This window comes from Neodiprion lecontei, chromosome 7 (assembly GCF_021901455.1).
Source record: "Neodiprion lecontei isolate iyNeoLeco1 chromosome 7, iyNeoLeco1.1, whole genome shotgun sequence".
Taxonomy (NCBI): Eukaryota; Metazoa; Arthropoda; class Insecta; order Hymenoptera; family Diprionidae; genus Neodiprion; species Neodiprion lecontei.
Window position 1 is genome coordinate 24260464 of NC_060266.1, and position 21397 is coordinate 24281860.

The following is a 21397-nucleotide window of genomic DNA, read 5'->3' on the forward strand; positions in this document are numbered from 1 at the left end:
AGAGAGAGTGAGAGTGAGAGTGAGAGTGAGAGTGAGAGTGAGAGTGAGAGTGAGAGTGAGAGTGAGAGTGAGAGGAGAGAGAGAGAGAGAGTTCAAAATCTATTTTGGCTGTCACAGTGGCCGGAATAATTGTGAAGATCCGAAAGGTAGTAAAAATAATTCAACTGTCAAAATTTTTAAGCGGTAACACAGGTCTGAAACCAAAAAACTGCACGATTTTTTTTTTTTTTTTTTTATACACTGTTTCTTATAAATTTTTTAATCACTGATAACGGGAAAAAATTCAAAGAATTCCATCGCGTCAGGTTTTTTTTTTCTAAGAGTACTGTTTGTAGTTTTATTTAGAGTAAAATTCCAGCTTGACTCGAAATCTGAATTACAAAAGTCCCATGGAAAAGTAATTTCTTACTTTCATTTAATGTGTATCAGAGTGAGACTCGAGAATAAATACAAACAGGGGAAAGAGGATATTAAAAGCGGAAGCGTGTTCGGAGATGAATCAAAAGAGAAGCAGAAAAGGTTTCATAAGCAAAAAGAATGAACACGGAATGCTAAGTGAATTTGATGAAGAAATTTTTTGTTCAATTTTACAAGAGATATTTGTTTAGTTAATTGTAATGAAATGGTGGTTTTTTTCATTATTGTTATCTTTTTTTTATGCAAACACTACGTATTTTGCAAAAATACTGTACGTGACGGAGGGGAAATGGAAGTAATTTTTGGAAAACACGATATTTACCAAAAACATCTTATGCAGCTGATATAAAATATTTGTTTGCAGACCTGTGTTATCTGAGAAGATACAAACGCAGAATAAAACCTGCAGCGAGACGAAATACGTTGAATTATTACGCGTGATGTTTCGCGAGCTTTTCACAGTTTGTAACTGTTTTGTTTTTTTTCGTCATTTCAGAGCCTGCCGAGTGTTATTAAAATCGAAAATGGAGAAGCTGAAACCAGAGCTCGAAGATTACGGTCTCAACTCGGAATTCATTTTCCGACTCTACACAGCCTACGCCGTCCTCTACTTTCTCGTTTTACTTTACGATTATTTTTTATGGAGGATTAAATTTCACGCGGTGAAACCGTCATTACGCCGATCAATGCTCAGCCTTGTTATTAGGCAGTGAATCATTCGTAATGTAAATTGAAAGCAACGAAATGAAAACTTTTTTTGTCGTCAAACAAAGACTCCTTGCTATGGTATTCTTCACTTTGTTCTAACTACGACGAAATAATTATAAAGATAGGGAGGAGGCACGTGGTGTGAAAAAAAATATATAAATTGTAAACGACACTAGAATGCAAAGGGTGCGTGAAACACAAACAGGAAATATGAGGAAGCATCCCTTAAGAATAGGCTAGAGAGGCTAGAGAGGATTTGGAAAGAAGACTTTGTCCGACGCGAATTCGACAGAGTTCACTTGACAATTGGTGATCTATTCAGTGAGATTGAATGGATAAGTAAGAAGCGTGGTGGAACGAGATCGTGAAACGCACATTGGCACATTCACAAGTCAACCGACACGGAAACGTGGGTCAAAGTCAAGAACGATTAACGATCGATTCAATCTGCAATATGTTATCAAGTTGTGCGCAATGCAAGCTCTCCTCTACGCGCTGAATTTACTCGTGTCGGAAGTTGATTTATCGTAAGATTCTAGAAAGAAAAACGAGAGCAAAGGCCACATGTGATGAATTGAAAAGAAGTATCTGACGGATCGGATGCTATAAAGGAGAGCAAACAGCAGAGCATAGTTAGTACGATATGCCAATGAAGACTGGCAGCACTTCGAAAATGACTCTACCGTTAAAGTGGCTATGCCTCGTCACAGTTCTGGGAGTTTTGTGCCCCACCGAAGCTGTGCTCGATCAAACATGTAAGCGAATACCTTTGATTTCGAAAAAGTTGCGAAAGGTCTGCCAGAGTGATTGAAATTAAAGGCGCGTGTCAGTTCAAACCAGGTTCATCGAGCAAGGCTACACCATGTGCATGGGCAACACCGTCGCTTACAAGGTTCACAACGAACCGCGGACCTGGCACGAAGCTGTGCAAGTTTGCAGAGGCGAAGGAGCTCGCCTGGCGATAATCGACAGCTACGAGAAGGTTCGAGTCATCGGCGGAATGAAGCCGTTCAACGCCTACGTCTGGGTCGGAGTGTCGCGATCGGATCCGCAGCATCCTTGGATAACGGCGGACGAAGGTAAGTGCCCGATTACCGAATCCGAGGATTCGCGATCCCTGACTAATTAATTCGCGACTCCCTCCGCCAGGCGCCTCGATGAACAACGTTCCTTGGGCACCGACGAAACCTTCGGGCCCGTTCAACTGCCTCACCGTCCGAGGGTGCAACCGGGGATTGAGCAACGAGGACTGCAGCCAGCGAAAGGGATTCGTCTGCGAAAAGTCGCCGGTGAATCCAAGCATCAGATACGACTGATTGAAGTTGCGACGAGCTGGATGAAGTAATTGGAACCGAATGGAGGGCAACGTTGAGCTGTATTTCCTGATAAGACAGTGGCACTGTATCGGTGGTATCAGTAGTTAGTCAGTTTGCACATCAATGCGTGAATTTCCAATGGCCGAAAAATGCGGGATCTCAAGATATATGGTATACTATCTCACAAACGGAACCAAATGTCAGAATAAACAACAAACTTGTACCGGCCGAAGGGATACGCGGTAGTTGGCTCGTTTATTTAGAACTCTGTTTCAAGCATACGTGCATTGGATACTTGTTTATATCTCCTGAAACGAAAATAAAACAATTTAATTCTGCCGACGAGATCTTCATCGTTCATAATTCATATTCTCCGTATAACCATAAAATCCTTACATGTTCATTGTTATATGCGAAAGGAACATCCGGGTAGAACGAAATATTTCCCAGAAAGCGACCATCCGATATGAAATTAATTTACCGGCTGATCAGGCATTCAAATCCACTGAGCGCAATCAACTTTTGCCTGCTTCGTAATTTTATTTTTCTTGTGTCAATAATGATTATATACGGTTGCAAAATACGAAACGTTATCGTCTTTCAAGACCGAAGATTATGTATCCATGCAATATTGAAAGCAGAATATCTTTAGAGGAGGCCGTTAAAACGGATTAGATAAAATGTAACATTGAAATTAACGACGCGAATGCATATTTATACAAAGCTTTGATTAATGTCGTATCTTCAGCAAAATTTCGCGGAATTATGGAGAAAGGAGGGAGTTTGAGGGTTTGTATCACGGGTATAAATAAAGTCCGTAGAAGCTACACGCCGCAATTGATACGTTTAGTTTTGACGAAGACTGACATCAGTGTGAAAATGATCGGACAGTTCCAGTCGCTGTTTCTGCAGCTTGCGTGCGTCTTGACAGTTTTTGGAGTTTTGAGCTCAGCGAGAACGCACCTCCAGGTCATAGGTGATAAAAGATCCTGTATTGCCGAGAGAAGGCATTGAACGAAATTGAACGAACGTTACTTTCAGTCAATCATGCGCCGAGATCCTACACCCCGTACAGAGACAATACAGTTTCTTACAAGGTTTTCACCGAGGAGAGAAATTGGGAGGAAGCTGAGCAAAAGTGCATCGAGGACGGAGCTCGTCTGGCTATAATCGACACCTATGACAAAGTTCGCTTCGTAGGCGACATAAAACCGTTCGACTGCTACTTGTGGGTCGGCATAAGAAGATCAGGCCCTTCGGACGCGTGGACCAAGGCGCACAACGGTGAGTTTCTAACGATACAACGACTTTCCTTTAATTCCAAGCGCGATGAGCTCAAGCCTGAGACTCCGCGAACGTCGATCACATCGTGTCTGTTCCCAGGTGCGCCGGTACCCAACGTTCCGTGGGCACCAACGCAACCCAACGGCATTCAAAACTGCAGCACGATCCAAGGGTGCAACCTAGGATTGGGCGACGAAGACTGCGCGGCTCGACTGGGTTTCGTATGCGAAAAGCCGATAAGCGGACAAGAGGAAACGTTCTCTCTCTCTCCATCGATGTCGCTGAAACAAGTGTGTCAGTTAATCGCGTCTCCGTCAATCCCAAAAAAAAAAGCAATCGCATCTCTTCCGGACGGCTACGCCCCGATTCTCAACTCAAGCGTGGCTTACAAGCTCTACAAGAAGTTAGTAACCTGGGTGGAGGCGAAAGGACTGTGCGAGAGAGAGGGTGCTAGTTTGGCAGTGGCCGATAACCGAAAAATCTACGAGTACCTGACCAAGAACACTCCTTACACAATACACGTGGGCATTTATTCCAAATTCGGCGAGTGGATCAGTATTCGTGACGGTAAGTTCTGATTGTTAAAAATCGTAAAGTCCGCGAAGTTTACGTCAGATAAGCGATCGTTTCTTCCGTTTCATAGAATCGACCGTAAGCAACATACCATGGGGGTCTGTTCAACCTGACAACACTCATGGATGTGTTTGGATAATATCTCTCGACGGGTCTCTAGGAACTGTCGATTGCCTGGTAAAGATTGCGCATTACGCCTGCGAGCTCCCAATTCCTGAAAAGGACCCTGCGACGAACAGTGTCAAGCCAACGTTACCGACAACCAGGCTGACCCTAATCGCGAAAATTTATATATACCGTAGGATTTATGTACTTTTGACGCAGTAAACAAACAATGATTACAACGATTGCCAAGTGAAAAATAAAACCCGTATATCCGATCCGATCCCAAGATATTATTGAAGTTTGGCAAAGATTTGATATTTTCTCTTTTCTTTGTCGGGTAAACCAATTCGCCGATAACGCTGTTTCAAATACAGAGATCTTGGATCTTGTCGCAAAAATCGAACGTAACGAGTTCGGATCGTCGATCAATAGTTGTAACACACCCCCGAGCAGCGACTGCTTCTCATGTAAAAGAATCCCAATCGACGAGTAAGAGGGAACGAAAAAAGAGTGAAGACGAAGTTGAAGTTTCACGTGTCGAGGTTCATGGCGAGGAAAAATACCGTCTGCGTATCTGACGTAAAGGAATTTTCTCCCTATTAGGTCAATATTACAAGTACCGATCACCGCATACCTATACCTACGCGTTATAGAATTTGTAGCAACGACCATTTTAAATACTGACAAACTTACATAGCTTCTCGTAGAATACTTTTACTATTTGTGATTGAATGAATTTTCTTCTCTCCGTGTGACGAATTTACATTTTATTTGCACACAATTTACTACAATCTTCTGGAAAAACTTTTCGCATGATATTGCGAGTATAATGTGGGGTTTTACCCGCATTATATTTTTATATAATCGCTGTTATCTAGAGTGGGTCAAAGGGTACGATATGTGTACGTTACGTAAAAGTCTCGAAAGTGCGCATCTTCGACGCGACTTTATCATCTCAAAACTTGAAAAGCGTCATATTTTTGTTTAGCTCCAGTACTGAAATATGAAGGCATCAGTGAAAATATTATAAATATTTACGTTCGGCCTGATCAGCCAATGATTTTTCGATTAGATTTCGATTTATACCTTTTACACAAAACCTGCTCGCAATACTTTATAAATTTCACTTATAAATTTCCAGCAAGCTGAATGCTTATTTTGATAAGCATGTATCAAGCTGCTTCATTGGGAGATGCGCGACTGCAGCCACACTTTTAATCGACGAATCTATAAACCCGAGTGAATGTTGCGTAGCTGGGCATCGAAACGACGTCAATAACCAACATCAAAACCCTGCAATCGAACCTATAAATCTGTATCTAATTTTTCAAATGCATCGACGCGGTGTTGGCGTATTTGCACGAAGGAAAAGTACAAGACGTTGGGTTATTCACGAGCAACAAGATAAATACGTAAATAGAACAGCGCACATAGAAACATAATCATATCTTGAGAGTCCAAAGATCAACGAAGCTATCAAAAACTCCACTCTCCGAAAGAATGCTGGTAAACCATGACTGCAATTTCAGAGCACAATTTGCTTGTAAAATATCGATGCCTAAAAACTGCACCGTCGTGGAAGCAAAATTTGAAACTAGAAAGATTCGTGTCACCGAAGGTAAGAGTGATGTTATCAGATTCCAAAATTTCCACGCTCAGTTATGACTTCTACAAATCTGTCAGCTAATCTTAAATTTGTTACCCACCAGAGTTCCCTTTAGCGTCTTTGTCATAGGCAAATAGTAATCCTGAACAAACGCAATGCACAATTAATTTTTGAAACCCCGATAGGTAAAGTCTGATAAAGTAAAAGCACGAGATATCAGCCGCAGCAAAAATCGAGCGCATTATTTTCATACATAATATATGTTAAGATTGACCTTATACCATCAGGCGATGTACAAAACCTAAGCGAATAAAGAGACTCGTCACTGTGTAACGCGATAAATAATCAAAGCTATTCATAAAGTCTATGAATAATTTCGAGGGTGAAAATACTTCGCATTCAATTATTTCTACCCAAACACAACGATGCAACAGAACAGCATGTACCATATTGGTATGCGCATGTATACAAGTAATCGAAAAGCAGGAATTTTGAAAATGTTGACTCCCTACCTTTTTGTCGATAGGCCGAAACAGGAGATACTGTTGTTAGAACTTCTGGATCCGGTGATTCCCCGCGATTCTTCACAAACTGCCAATCCTCGCGCAACTTCTTCAATTTTTCCTATAAAACAATTGAAAAAATTGAAGAATATTTTCGTCGATACAATTATGCACTAAATATCACGCGTTTCATCGTAAACAGTAATTAAAAGTCCACGTGTAGGTAAAATCCTATGTAATAATCGTAAGATCGAAGAAGATTTCCCTCAGACTGGTAGAAAAGAGCAACTCACTTGTAGTTCGACGGATATCGGTTGCCTGGCTGATTCGCATTCCTTTTCCAAGTTCGTGTAGTTTTCTATAACATCTTTAACTTCCATTTCACGATCGACAACGCTAACCTGAAGATCAAAAAGACAAAGCTAGATCTATGAATCTGGTAATAAGAAACACTCGCGTCAAATTTTCTAAGCACATTGAGAACACTTCGATCCGTTGTAAACCACTTAACGAATCTCTACTTACCATAATATTGTCGATAACTCTGGTACGTTCTTGTTGGGGAAGTTCTCGAGAAATATTTAATCTAGTTCGCGTTTCCATCACCCACGCCATCACTGTGTCTAAACTGTTCATGTACTTTTTCAAAGATGTCAATTTGCTCTCAACGTATTCACGGTGAGCCGAAAGACTCGAGCTCGCCTATGACAAAAATAAAAATTTATTTACTAATGCAAAACGACTTGTCGATGTATAATTGAACAAAAGACAACCAATTTACTTTGTATTATTATTCGTGAAATAAATTCATCGATACCTTATCCATATCAAAAATGATGTTTCTGTAAACATCTTCGTTTCGAGGATTATTTTGCTGGTTGACGAGAGCCTCCATTCCTCGCCGGCGTGAAGCGAGTTCCTCTGATCTTGCCTGAAAGAAATGACATCTTTTTCGTATAGTTATAAAATTACTATATTAATATATGTCTTAATTCAGAAATATCAATGACCAAATCCTGAAAACACGACAAAAAGTACATAATTGTACAGATACTTATTAAATCTAGTGTTACAGAGAAGGTAAATTACACTTACAAAATAAAAATTTAACACATCAATCAAATAATTTCTTACTTATTATTAGATGTAATAAAAACTTGCTCAATCCTGTAAATGTTGAGGTCGGTGTATAAATTTCAGTCTATCTACCGTTATGAGAGAAATCTATTAATATTTTAAATATAATGGATAAAAAATTCTCAGTAGGAAAATGTCTATTTTTAGTGATACCCCACAGCAGTGAGAAACATCTACATTCCCTGCTTTCTTTATATACACATATACATATGCATATGATACTAGAAATATATATATAGACCTCAAACAGAGACGTGCCATTTACCTCTCTAACAAGTAGCCAACGTTTTGCAGAGAAAAACAGTAGGCAAAAAAATAAACATGTTATCACTAACGATATCAAAGGCGGCATATCGATAATGAGAAGAAATCAGATTGAGTAAAATTGTGGTAAGTGTTAGAAAAGAAATATCATTGGCAAGAGAAGAGACAACGTATAAGAATGACGGCTTTACTCATTTCAGAGGTTTCCTGCGCATACTGACCGGTTGGCAAAGATATTACAAATTGTGTAACGAAATTCATGGTGTATGCAACATAATGAGCGGCAAAACGTAAACCTAAACTGGACAAAAATACAAGTACGGAGTTATTTCTGTCTTGGCAAGCCGACTACGAGAGTCAGGAAATGCAGTGATATTATTAGAATCCAGTTTAACTCGGCTCTAATCAGGCTACAATAAACCCCCGCAATTACTCGTTCAAGTGGAACAAGAAGATTGAACAAAAAGGTTTTAAAAAGTTTAATAGTTACGTATTCTTTGTACTTTTAGACACGGTCATGTAATAACATATCTGTTTCAACTATTACCGTTTTTCAATCGCGCAATAATCTTAGAAATTTTTATCAATGTACTGATAATCAAAACTCGCAAAGAAGTAAATGCACTCGTAGAAACTTTTCTGTAAAAAAGTTGAAGAAATAACAATCTGTTATTCGACTAACCTTGATCAGCGAAAGCCTTATGGACAGCGACGTGTCATCCGATGGATTTGCCGAGGAAGCCAGGAGCGAATTCACTTGATCGATTACGTGATGAACGGCGTCCAAACTTTTATCGCCGGGCGCAGATTTTCTTTCCATTGAGAGAATCCTTAAAGTAAATTCACATTTCAGGATCATTGATAGACTAGCTTGGTATTAATACGATAATCTTAGTATAATAAATAAAAGTGAATAACTGAAAGGAAGAAAGAAATAATTGCAATAATTTCTCAACTTTCAACAATTAACAACACTGACTTGTACATGTTTGTTTAATATTATCCAGACACCGATCATTACTCCGAGAGAGACAAGCCGCTACTGAAATAGCCCAATACTGTCATCCCACATATACCTACCACAAACTTTGACAATCCCCACATGTGAAAGCTGCTGGCTGTTCTCTCACTATTTTGTACCATTAAAAATTAACGCGAAAGGTTGAAGGTGAATTTTTAGTAATCGACGACAAGACGAGACCAACTAATTTAACCCATGAATTGTTCAAGAAATAATAAAATAAACTTACTTTCAGCTAAAGATATCGATTCTACTATTCAAACACTAGGCAAAAGGTTAATGAAAATAAATGAAACGATTGTCGACATACTTTTCCTTTCGTGTTTTCAATTCAGCGCACAAATTTTGCCATCGAATTATAAGATTTTCAACCATCATTTGCAAGTCCCTTGCTTCCTCTGGAGAGGATCGACTGATAATTTCTTTACTGGATGTCGTGATAGTATTGATGGTGTGCTGTCTTTTAGAAACCTCTTGTTCCAGTTCCGGAACCTTAGTTTTAGCAGCTTTTGAATGCCCGGTAGCATTGAGTTTGTTAAGCAAATCCTCCGCCATGTCCAACCAGTCGGAAAATGTCCGACAGGTATTGTGCAGACTTTTCCAATTCTCCGTACACCTCGACCAAGTATTGTACCTGACTGAATATTTCTGGTTAACGTTCGACCATTCGTCCTTAAGTTTCTCAACCAAACGCACAATCTGATCCGCTTGTTCGTTTCTCAAACGTCTCACAACGTCGAAACTTAAATTTTCCACCTCTTCAACACTCGATTTCAAGATACTTAAAGCATTTCTTATTTTGTTCAAATATTCTTCTTGATTTATATACGATTCGTAGTCTTTTCCATTAAGTGGCGGCGAGTTCAGCGACCTTGACACAGTCGATATCTCCTCTCGCAACTTATTTGTCTTCGTCACGAAATCAGGCTTACTTATGCTCTCGGTATCCTGTTTCGAATGCACATAAAACACCGTTAGCAATGTGAATAATCCAAGCGAAATGTGTACTGGAGTAAAGTCTTTTAATATGAATTAGAAAACATAGAATTAATTAAACATATCGTACTTACAATTTCCACTTTTTTCTCAGCAACAAGCTTATCCTTGTCTTTACTACCGCTAAATCTCTTGAATTGTGAACTGATTTCTTGCCACTTGCTGTTTATGGTGTATCGAGTAGTTTCCGAATGACCAACGTTCGATCTCTTAAGGTCGTTACCCAGTTCGTTGAGTTTTTGTATCTGTTCCTGTTTAATCTCAAACTCTTCGGTAAACAATTCAAGCTGTCCTTCGTAATTATTGGCCTGTTCCAATTTTCGGGGAACGTCGTTGAACCAATCGTTGAATTCCACGATCAAAGCGTTGTACTGCCTGAGAGATTCTTCGGCTTTCTGAGCCTGCGTGCGTCTCGCCTCTGTCTCAGACATTACCTGATGCCATTTGCTCCTCAATTTATCCTGGTGCTCCGTTTTTATCTTTTCAGCTCTTGACAGGTCTGCCATATGTACAGTCATGACCAAACCGTCTCCCTTGCTTATCAAACTTGCAGCGTCTGGTGCCAGGCAACTAACTTCTCCCTTGATAACCTGGTCGAAATTCAAATTTTACAATGAAAAACATTAATTGATCGTTTATTTCAAAGACAAAAATTTTTAATGATCTCATTTCACAAACCTCGAGACGCTTTGCTGGATCCTTTTCATGGGTCACTCCTCCGATGGTCATTAACATAACGTCCATTCTTCGGAGCATCCTTTGCGCCGCTTGTTCGAACTCTAAAATATCTCTTTCGAATGTGGTTCTAGCTTGACTGGTCGGACTTAGAGGAGATCTGGATTCACTGCTAAACTTTGACGGGACTTTTCGAACCGGGGAGCGAGACAGCTTCTCGGTTTTAATCTGAGGAAAACGGAAAATCGGGATACAATTTAAGAACGTGCAGATCTCACGTCAAGTTATTTCCTACCTGGCTTACAGATAATTCGACACATATATTATTTTAATGAAATTTACGTTAGCTGTGTGAATGCATCGTTAGCTGCGTAACAATTATTGTTAATATAAGTAGAGCATGAAACTAACGCAAACGATCATCCTAAAGCCATTACCTTAGCCAAGAGGTGTTCAACATGCTCTCCTAAAGTGGAATCCTCTCCGTCGGAACTTGAGCTACTAACATCGATTTCGGTATCGTCAGAAAATATTAATGCGTCGTCGGTCTCTTTGTCGCTTCCGTAAAAACTGTCGCAATCCTCTAAAGTGTCGTCCGAAGATAAGTATCTCGCTACTTTTGGTATTGGCGATTTTCTGTACTGTTTCACAAATCCGGGACTGACGCTTCCAACAATTTCATACGTGTCTGAGAACTCTACTTGTTTCTTCGCTCCCGAAGGCTTTCGAACTTTTTTACGTGCTCCGTTATTGTTCAAACTGCTCTGATCCAAGGCGGAAGCAACCGGCGTGGGTTTATCGTCGAGTATCAGATACTCTGCGACACTCTCGGGATCCTTCAAAGCGGTTGAACTGCTTTTTTCAACGACGTTAACATGGCTTTCAATTTTTAAATTACCAACAGCAGGTCCATAAGCCAAAGTCAATGGCGACGTGTTCGTCACTTGTTTTGCAGATCTATGCCCAGGCATCGCATAACGCGGTGATTTGAGGGCCTCGTCTAACAGTTGCGACAGATCTGTAGCTTCATCATCGATATCTAATTTAAGGCTGAGCTTTTTCACTGACTTTCCTGATCCGTCGCCAGAGGATCGTCGTTTCTTCAATATTGGAATGAGCTCTCGTTTCTTTATTACCGAATTGTCTGGACCGATATTGTCTGATTCCTTGTTCTTATTCTCATTCCCTTCGGTGTCTGTATCCACAGACTCGGGCTCCGTCTCTGCATCTTCTAAAATTTCGACGCGTTCTACAACCTGAGGCATTTGTTCAACACTGACATTGGCGCTCGGGAGAACGACATGGTCTTCCGGCGAAGCTACGGATTTTACTATTTCCATTTCTCGTACTTCGACGATGCGGAAAGAGTTAGGCTGCGCCTTAGTGAATTTAATAGGCCTAGAATCGGTAGCAGTCAAGCTATTGGTCGAAACTTGCGAGAAAAGCTTGCTATTTTTTGAAAGAAAAAATTCTTCCTCAGCCGCAACTTCTGGCATCGTCGCCTCTTTATCGTGTGACAATACATGCGAGTCGTCGTCTGGACAAACTTTACGAGGCTGAGAAGTTTGCACAACATCTGGAATGGAACTCATATCTAATCGTCTTCTAACAGTTTTACTAATGTCGATAATTCTGCTCTCAGCTTTGTCTGCTTTTGCGCTAGACTTTCTGCTGCGAAGAGGTATGTCTATCGGAGAACTCTCAGGCGTTTTGACAGCGTTGTTTCGATTGTCTTCAAAGGCGGGGTTTAGATAGCCGATACCGTAAATAGATTCATCCTGATCAATGTCTTGTCGAACTTGTGAATTTGTGGCTTGTTTTAATAGCACTAACGAATTAGTAATCTCCAAATTGTCTCTCCCCTTATCATCGGCTCTCTTATTATAAACCAACAAATGATCTGTACTTTTTTGGATCCAGCCCTGTGGAAAATATTATGCTTAGGGAGTACAACTTGAGGAGAACTTGATCGTTTAAGCGTCGTTTAATGGTGAAATAGCGTGTTAATGATACGATGATATTAAGCCAGTCCAGACACAATGCGAGCGATGCAGAATACTTCACTGCGATAATCGTGTAGAGTAATATTTCTCGACAATCCATCACCATATAGTGCGTTAATTATTCTCCGTGTATGCAATACATATATTAATAATATATTCGGCTATATCGTGGCCTGTACGTTGTCTGAACCTCTTTGCGATAAGCAAATAGTCATGTTCAGGGGAGAGACGACACCGTGTTTTGAAAATTTCTCTTTTTTTTCTACTTTGCCGAGATACAGTTGTGCAGAATAATAAAACTTTCAATTCTCATTGATTTGTCCATCCACCAGAACTTTTGTGTCAATACAGTATTATATGTATATGTATGTATGTATATTTCGTTCGTTTACAGTTGTGCACCAATGTGGATACATTATTTACGCGGACTGTAGTATATTTGTGCAACGCCAAATAAGACCGGCACCATAAAATAAGCATGGAACACCTCTTGGACAATACCATGAATATACTATAAATATTGAAATGTATATACTATAGTTTTGTGATCCTGATTTACATTTTTCATTTTATACCCTGGATAAAAGTTCGATCTTGAAATAACATACACGAGACTTTTTACATTATGAGATTGTTAAAACTATAGTTATTATTCACATTATTTTTATTATTAAATATTATTATTGATTAATATTGTACAGGCTAAGATTACAAAGTCATAAAGAAATGGTTCTTTCTTTCAGTATACATCTTAAAGTTTCATGCACTATGTATCTAAGTAAGTATGTGTTTAAAAAAAAATACAATCAGAGTTGATTGATTGTTTACCACGTTTTGTTCAAATTCATTCGCGCATCACTATTTGGATGACAAACCGAAAGCTATTTTTCAAATCAATGTACAGAAATTGAATTAGATGTGAAATAGAACAGTAGTAAAGGGGGGTGATTTTAAATGAAATGTAAACAACTAGTACATTGAAGCCTAGAAATGACAGACACCAAATGTTACAGTGTAAAAAGCAAAACATAAGCAATGAATGATAAGCAATGATCGTATTCGATTCAAAGTTTTTACGATAAAAGAGGAAAGATCGTGTGTTTTGTGATAATACGACGCTGTGAAAAATACAATTTAAATCAACATAAATACCGATATAGTAGTTTGACTCACCTGTATCCTGTTGCAAATTTCTTCCCACTTTTCGCAAACCTTGGCAACCTTTGGATAGAACGAACAATGCTGCAGCTGCATTACCTTAGGCTTTGTTTCGATCATCTCGCTCTGTATCGCCTGTCGATGAAATTGTTATTTCATTTTTGTCGCCAAGTAATTAGCATAAACATAACATTATGAAATTATTTGGTAAAATTTATGGACAAATAGAAATGAAAAAAACAAAAAAATACCTTGCAGTGTTCAAAGTGCTTCTCACTCAACTGATCCGCCGGCACAGCATCTAACTGATTTAGTTTTTCTTCTGTCTGTCTCAGCCAGGCATTTATCTCATCGACGCTTGGTTCCTCCTAAAAAAAAGTGACGTAATTATCAGAGTTTGAAATGTTTGGTACTTGAGACGAAAACATAATCACTGGAACAAATATGTTCGTTGCTTTTATTGAGTTGAACTTTTCCGCCGAAATTACTGAAATATTACACTGACAAATTTATTATTCAAGAAAATTACCTCAGATCCGCTACAAAGTCTAAGTCTTCGTTCGGTGTTTGATAACCTCGTTGTAACTTCTGTAACTCTGTCTCTGAGCTGTTCTAGGTACATGGGATCACACAGTTTTGAAAACTCATCTTGTGATCTGAATAACTTGTCCCTCACCAAGTTCAACCTCGGAATAACTTCAGTAAGCGTTTCCTGTTACCAAAAATGAAAAATCAAATTTCCAAAATAATCCCATCGACTGAAAAATCGATTCGCCTTCCTAGAATGCTTTGGTTCGATCATGATTGGAACCGTGACATCAGAGTAGAAAAATAAAAAATGACAAATCAGGAAAAATGAGGGAGAAAAAAAAATCAAATTATTTCTGAAAAAATACAGAGAAATTGAAATCAATTACTAAGTACTCGGGAAAAAAAAAAAAAAAAATTAACGAATGACACAAATTTTCTATTTCTTTAAAAACAAAAACGTCGATTTTGAAAAGTGAGTTTTTCGGTCTCTCTTGCAAAAAATTGTCGGATAATTGTAATTCAAAATTAATATCAGGATGGACAACAAAGGCTAAGGTGAAAATTTATTGATATAATACAAGAAATCCACTTAAAATAAAATAAAAATAAAATACTCACCGTAACGTATATCGCGTTAACAGGCAATTCAGGCATGTTCTTTTGCGTGTCCAATTCCTTATTTATACTCTCAATAGACATGTTGATATAGGTCATGTGCTTGAATATATCACGAGACAATTCCAGGGCAGATTCTAACGCTGACTTTGATTCAGTTATTTGCAATCCGAGCTGAAACAAGAAAAGTAATCGCAATCGCTATCAATTATTGAACCAATCGTCAGGTCTGAATAACCATGAATACATAAGGGACTTACCTTATTGTACAATTCTTTAAGTGTATCGATTCGTTTAGAAAATTTTCCTGGCTCCTGTACGATTCTATCTTCGACGAGCTTTCTTCCAGTAACAATAATATTTTCAATTTCGCCTTTTATTTCGCTAAGAGTTTGATAGAATCGCTGAAAAATACCGTTAAAATATAATTTTTAATATATATAAAACAGGCAACGAAATGAAATCATCCTGGCTACGAGTATTATATTTAGCCAGACTCACCAAACAATGCTTTAGCTGTCCCTCTATCGCCTCCGGATCTTCGGATGCTAATTCAAGCAAACAAGTTGCTTCTTCAATGCCTCTGAGTTCCCTCAAAGCACGAGATAATCTTGGCTCGAGGTTTTGAGGGCAGCAAAAACGTTGGAACTTAGCGTTCACTTCTCCAAATTTCCCTTCAATCAATTGCATTTGTTCTTGAAGTCGGGCGGCTGCCTCGTGTTTTCCATTTGCCTTGTAAGATTCAACCTGCGACTCCATTTCATGCAACGTAACTTTTTGATTCTTCAACTCTTCGAATAATTTCTGCACAATATAAATTCCAATCAGCCCACTCATAAAATGATAAACATAAATGTTAATTAATACTATTACTATGTATTATTAGACTTTGTGACACACGCAGTCAGAATTAAACCAACGGTTTGTTCATTTTATTTTGATGACACGTAATGAAATTATGTGTTAAACACAATTGTACATAAATAAGAATGAAAGGTAAAAACAGACCTGAATTTCGTGCGGCAAGTCATCTGCAGTCAGATCACAATCAAGACGTGCAGTTAGTACGGAGTCTACTTGCGTTAGCGAGTGTTGGAGCGCAATAATACGACCTTCTGACTCTTGAGCTTGCCTCACAGATCCTTCCAAGAGTTGCGCCCGTTCCCCTGCCTACCCAACAACAATACACTCTATCCATCTGGCTATATTTTACACGTTGCAAGAGCTTCTACGAGTCCCAAAATCATTTCGATTCAACAGTTATATCCCAAAGGATATTAATTATTGGTGTTGCAAGTGGTTAAACAAATATTACGAGCCAACATTAAAATAGACTGTTTGATACACTCAGATGAGAAAGTAATTTTCAAATTGTGTCAATATATAATTATTCAGTTAAACAATTTGTTAAGAACAGTTATTGAAAAGGGCCAAATTATCTTTCGTAATAAACCGTAAAAGCATGAAATACCGCGAATTTAACAAAAATCTTTCAAGCATTAATCACTGAAGCACATGCTTGTACAATTACATGTATACATGTATGAATATTGTGTTACTTATTGAATATTAGTCACGTTTAAAACATGGGTAATAAAAAAGAAACTTTTTTTTATCTGCTCACCCTCTTACTCAGATTTTCCCAACGGTTCAACAAAGCTTCAACATCAGTCTTCACCAATTTAGTCATGATATCATTGTCTATCAGTTGCTTGCCTATATCTTGGACCTTGGCAAAACGTGACTCAGGACGATTACGAATATAATTTTCCAAATCCTGAAGAAGAAATTTACAAGTAATAACAGTCAAACAATAATAGATAGGTACAAATTTTCATCTTATCGATAACATTCTGATGATTTAAACGTACGTCAAGTTCTTCCGAAATCTCTTCAGCGTCAGCCGCACTTTTAGTCGACTTTTTAAGTCTCTTGTCGAGTTTGTCAAGCCAGTCACTTTCTTGAGCAACTAGAGCTCTGAATTCGCCGTATTCGTGACTCGCATTTTGCAGTTGTCGATATCTTTCGTAAATGCGATCAGTAACGTCCGTCCACCTCGCGTTCAAGTGAGTAAACCGTCTTCCCAGTTCTTGTACGGAAGATCCCTCGGAACTCAGCAACTTGTCATTGCCCATTTCGTTGATGTTTCTAAACTCCTCGACTCGCCTGTCCACTTTGTCTTTTAATATTTGATAACAGCCACGAGCTTGGAATAATTCAACAGATGAAGTAATCTTTTCTTTAGCAGGAATTTCCTGTTCCAAGTTTGATAACCACTTCGTGAAATCCTCGATTCCATTTATAATCTACAAAAATTAAAAAGCGTATACGAATGACCTCTGATCTAATTGAAGTGTTAAATTTTTCTGACACCTTATCGTGCAAATTTTGATTTATGTAAAGTTGCTGTTTAATTGGTTTAATTACCTTGTCGTTTTTCTGTAACGCATTCTGGAATTTGTCACCCTGATGCTTAACACCGTCTACGATGGCGTGCCACTTTTGCGAAAGAGTTTCTAATCTGTTGTTAAGAACATTTGCAAACTTTGGTTCGGAGTTTTCAAGCAACTTGTTGGCACAAGTTTGTATGCGCTCGATCCTGGGCTTGTTTTTACTTATGTCATCCGAAAGGGCCCGAATTTGTTCCAATTTGAATTCCGTTGTTTCCACATCATTGACGAGAGCATCTTCCGAAGCTTCTTCCAAATATCTTGACGATTTTTCCAACCATTCTCCGAAGCTGTTGAATTCACTGTTAAACTCTTTTAATGATCCGATATCTGAAAAAGAAAACCTTATTTCAGAATAATTTCACAATTATTAATTATTTTCTGCCGTTCTTATCGACAGCAATGAACATTTTTAAATACCTTTCAATAATTTTTGCTGTCGTTCTTCAAGTATTATGGGAATATCACTCCATTTAGTGTTGAGATCTTGCAATTCTTCCTTCAGTCTTTGGCTGCTCGGATCGTCGTTAATTTTTGCAATTAAGTCCTGGCCTGTCAAATTTACATATTCAAAGTTGGCTCGTTGCGCGGCCAATGATTCCTGCAGTTCCCTGAACTTTTTCAGCTGATTCTCCATTGACTTGTCATCGGAGACTACGGCATGCTCCAAAAGCAAAACACCTTCGACAGAGTTAATGAAGGATAGTAGACTGTTTACTGTTTCTGTATATTTCTTAGGTGGCTTTTTGTCAGCCTGGTTTCTTAACTCGGTCAGGCGTTCTGATAATCTGCAAAAACAGTAATCCAAAATTAATCATTGGTACGACAAAGAAATCGACAAGCGACTAACCTTTTCGAGAGATCGTTCCAAACAGTTTCAAACGTCTTTGCGTCTGCATCTACCGTAATTCCTTCACTGCCAGCGCCTTGATGTTCACTCAAACTTTTCGCCTTCGCGTTCAACTTATTAATACGATCCTCGTGCGACTTCATAGACTTAAGTTTTACCTAAATGGAGAGGAATTTGATTGTTTTAGAAGAAAAATCAAACTTTTTGCCGTGCGATTCAGAGACAGAGAATCCGAAGGGCTAAAATTTCGTATGATAAAATGCTAGAAGGTGATGAGGCTATTTTTGAAGATAAATCTTACCCTATAAGTTTCGATTTGATTATTTCCATGATGACCTTTAAACCATTTGGAATATCCGTCAAGAATTAATTGTAAGCTAGCTAATTCGGTATTGAATTGTTTCAGATCCATTAGATAATCGATTCTCTTTTTGATTTCTTGAAGCCTATTAGTCGTCGCTTTCCACCTCTCCTGTACGCTTTTGATTTTTTGTTCATCATCTTCGGTTTGCTCATTCGTCTGTTTAGTTTCCTCTAAAAGTTGACTTCCTAAGTGTAAAACTTTGGTAAATTCAATCTCGTGAGAACTCAAGTCAGCCAGACTATCCTCGTAAACGATTTTCTTCTCTTCGACACTCAGCTCGTCAAAAACGCCCTCCGAACGACCTGTTTCTAAATCGACGTAATCCAACCACTTGTATAAATTCAACAAAGCAGCGTCGAACTCTTGTCGAGTGGCGCTACCAAGACGACGTTTCTTCGAATCGCTGTGAGAAGTCTGCAAAAATAAGAAACGGATAGGAAGTAAAAACCGTGACATATTTCACGATTGATCGATAAAGTGATTAGGAAAATTGTTGAGTCTCTCTTTTTACTCACAGAAGCTGCGACGTCTTCTCTGTACGCTATAGTCGTTACAGTTTCAGTCATCCATTCATTACCGGTGACTGTAGTTGTAGTTTCCTGAGCAGGTTTCAGTTCAAATTCAAATCCAGAATTCGATATCTGAGGGACGATGAAATTACACCTAATTATTAAAAAGCTGCGGCAACTCGAAAATGAACAAGTTTCAAGTAAACTTGAAATTGACGCTTACCCTTTGTCCCTGAACTTCCATAATTTGAACAACAGCGTCCCACCTGTCTTGAAGATTCTCAATTTTGTCCAAAATGTTTGTGCTCTCAGGCGAAGATCCCTGTTCGTCCAATTCCTGAACAACGACTTGTAAAGATGTGAGCTTTTTCTGCTGATCGTCCATCTCAATTTTCAGAAGTTGTAACTTCTTTATTCGATCCAATATTTCTCCCATTTCCGAGGCTGGATTCGCCTCCATCTGTTTCAGGGTAATTTCTCTCTCGTTTAGCCAAGCCAAGAGTCTTTTGTATTCGTCAGTCAAATCGCCCCAACGAGACGAGAGCAACTGTAATTTTTGATTCCTCTCTTCTATCCACTGGCAAATATGCGTCCACCTTTCACCCAACGCCGTCAACTGATCCTCCATCTGTGCGTAAACAGTCTCCGAACTGTCTTCGTCCACAACAACGACAATCTTGCTTAAACCGTCAACGACACTTTGCTGCTGCTGAATATCCTTCCTCAGTTCCTTCAGCTGATTCATCTGCTCATCAAGAGCCAACTGGTTAAGTTCAGAAGCGGACATCCGAGATATTCTATCCTCCGTTTCGGTCAGCCAACGTCTCAACGAATCCAGCTGTCCTTGCTGCATTTCCATTAGAACCTGAGAAGAAAAAATTCGAAGTTAAACATCGCTCGTCATTCAAAAATACAAAAAAATCATCGACAAACTATTATTGAAATAAATACCTCGTGGATTCTGGACTGGCGTTCCATTGCATGAGTCCTTAAACCTTCCCACCGTGAATTTAGCAGCTGCATTTGAACTCTGACCTCTTCTTCCTCGTCCTTGTGAAGACCGCCATCAGCCAGAAGCCTGGCACCTTCTTCAAGAACAGCACCGACTCCGTCCTGATGACCTGATAACTCCATGAGGAAAGATTCGTGCTCGTGAAACTGTTGTTTCAAAATATCCAGGGTAGGTCCAGGCTCCGGTGCGTGGCTTAATTTATCTTCAGCCTCCAATAACCAAGTCAAAACTTCCTCCAAAGCTACCTGATACCCGCCAAGTTCAACCGACACATTTGTCGCAAGACTCATTGGTCGAGATATCGGCATACCGAGATTTGCAAATGACAACGAACTCTGTGAAAACATGAACATTTGATTGTTACAGCAAAAAAAAATCTAGTTTCCGAATTTTCCGTACCAACAATGATGGTCATTTTCTAAACTGCATATTATGTGTAAAAAAAAATTACCTCGGCACCCGGCGTTGTTACTGGACTGGAATCACTGGCTATAGAAACATCCAGATCACCGACATCGTCACCGGAATGAGGAAGAGATTGAAATAGACACATGACGTACATCATTATAGACTTTTTGTCCGGTACCGAGGTATTCACATCTGTAATTGGAAAGGGAGAAAAGAGAAAACAATGTATAAGTCATCAGGTTCCCTACCTGGCTTGCCAGAAACTTAACACAACGTAGAAATCTAGCTTACCCTCAGGATCTAGAAGCCTTTCAATTCCGAGATGCTCTTGAGCGAGTTTGAAGGCATGGTCGAGCCTGGCGTTTGGATGCTTTCGTGATACATTGTTAAAGTCAAAGAGATGAGGCTTCCATTTGTGAAGAAGAGCGTTGAAAGCCAATCCGTCCGACCAAGAGGTGGTAAAATTTTTTATATCAACCCCCGCGTAATTCTGTAAAGAAATTGGAGTTAACGGAAGATTATGAAAATTTCAATAACTAATTAGGTATTAAATTGAGATAAATACCTGCGAATTTTGACGACACCAAGCGAGAAGAGTTTTTTCCAAATTCGTTTGCTGCAGCTCCGACATGAGATCTTTGAGGTGATAATGTACCTGAAGATTAAAACAAACAAAACGACACAATCATGAATATAGTCTAGTTTCAGAATTCAATTTCAACACAGAATAATGAAAATTCATGAAAAATCTATTCGCTAATATGTATAAATTACAAAAAATTCTGGTCTAGTTTCAGTACTACTAAAAATTACACTTAATCTTTTCGTAGTTCGTCATCCGTGGAAGGAGAGTTGATCTCTGACTTGACTGGAACTATCGAATACTGGCGAG

The 21397-nt window shown here is 39.0% G+C and overlaps 2 protein-coding genes across 12 annotated transcripts in view; one reads left to right on the forward strand and one right to left on the reverse strand.

Annotated features, from left to right (window-relative positions):
* LOC107224485 (dystrophin, isoforms A/C/F/G/H) overlaps positions 1 to 21397 on the reverse strand; it is a 325712-nt gene that overhangs the window by 275345 nt on the left and 28970 nt on the right. For 8 of the 10 annotated variants that reach the window (XM_046745770.1, XM_046745763.1, XM_046745768.1 and 5 more), the window contains exons 6-33: positions 21071 to 21160; positions 20797 to 20995; positions 20549 to 20697; positions 20037 to 20432; positions 19309 to 19950; positions 19092 to 19217; positions 18514 to 18990; positions 18213 to 18370; positions 17783 to 18150; positions 17340 to 17692; positions 16784 to 17218; positions 16537 to 16689; positions 15921 to 16082; positions 15414 to 15716; positions 15173 to 15316; positions 14916 to 15086; positions 14296 to 14478; positions 14018 to 14134; positions 13782 to 13901; positions 11043 to 12527; positions 10609 to 10833; positions 10005 to 10520; positions 9245 to 9882; positions 8596 to 8743; positions 7330 to 7443; positions 7038 to 7214; positions 6806 to 6913; positions 6522 to 6633 (exon numbers count right to left, since the gene is read on the reverse strand). In XM_046745770.1, the coding sequence (XP_046601726.1) occupies positions 6522 to 6633; positions 6806 to 6913; positions 7038 to 7214; positions 7330 to 7443; positions 8596 to 8743; positions 9245 to 9882; positions 10005 to 10520; positions 10609 to 10833; positions 11043 to 12527; positions 13782 to 13901; positions 14018 to 14134; positions 14296 to 14478; positions 14916 to 15086; positions 15173 to 15316; positions 15414 to 15716; positions 15921 to 16082; positions 16537 to 16689; positions 16784 to 17218; positions 17340 to 17692; positions 17783 to 18150; positions 18213 to 18370; positions 18514 to 18990; positions 19092 to 19217; positions 19309 to 19950; positions 20037 to 20432; positions 20549 to 20697; positions 20797 to 20995; positions 21071 to 21160 (8269 nt within the window). The remainder of the gene's footprint in view (positions 1 to 6521; positions 6634 to 6805; positions 6914 to 7037; positions 7215 to 7329; positions 7444 to 8595; positions 8744 to 9244; positions 9883 to 10004; positions 10521 to 10608; positions 10834 to 11042; positions 12528 to 13781; positions 13902 to 14017; positions 14135 to 14295; positions 14479 to 14915; positions 15087 to 15172; positions 15317 to 15413; positions 15717 to 15920; positions 16083 to 16536; positions 16690 to 16783; positions 17219 to 17339; positions 17693 to 17782; positions 18151 to 18212; positions 18371 to 18513; positions 18991 to 19091; positions 19218 to 19308; positions 19951 to 20036; positions 20433 to 20548; positions 20698 to 20796; positions 20996 to 21070; positions 21161 to 21397) is intronic. The other 2 variants (XM_046745769.1, XM_046745771.1) reach the window with 2 other exon arrangements.
* Positions 1648 to 4693, forward strand: LOC107224489. Of its 2 annotated transcripts, XM_046745792.1 has the most exons (6): positions 1648 to 1880; positions 1956 to 2204; positions 2275 to 3417; positions 3483 to 3725; positions 3825 to 4292; positions 4369 to 4693. In XM_046745792.1, the coding sequence occupies exons 3-6, from the start codon at positions 3207 to 3209 to the stop codon at positions 4623 to 4625; spliced, it is 1179 nt and encodes a 392-aa protein (XP_046601748.1). In that variant the 5' UTR covers positions 1648 to 1880; positions 1956 to 2204; positions 2275 to 3206; the 3' UTR covers positions 4626 to 4693. The 2 variants fall into 2 exon arrangements, 1 of the variants encoding a protein (XP_046601748.1); XR_006905455.1 differs by lacking the exon at positions 4369 to 4693 and having other exon boundaries at positions 1754 to 1880; positions 1962 to 2204; positions 3825 to 4235.

Bases quoted from the DNA above. Each gene is read 5' to 3' on its own strand.
- LOC107224489 (XM_046745792.1), top strand. From the start codon at position 3,207: ATGGAGAAAGGAGGGAGTTTGAGGGTTTGTATCACGGGTATAAATAAA. The intron at 3,726-3,824 runs GTGAGTTTCTAA...GTCTGTTCCCAG, and splicing joins GTGGACCAAGGCGCACAACG to GTGCGCCGGTACCCAACGTT. The intron at 4,293-4,368 runs GTAAGTTCTGAT...TCCGTTTCATAG, and splicing joins GTGGATCAGTATTCGTGACG to AATCGACCGTAAGCAACATA.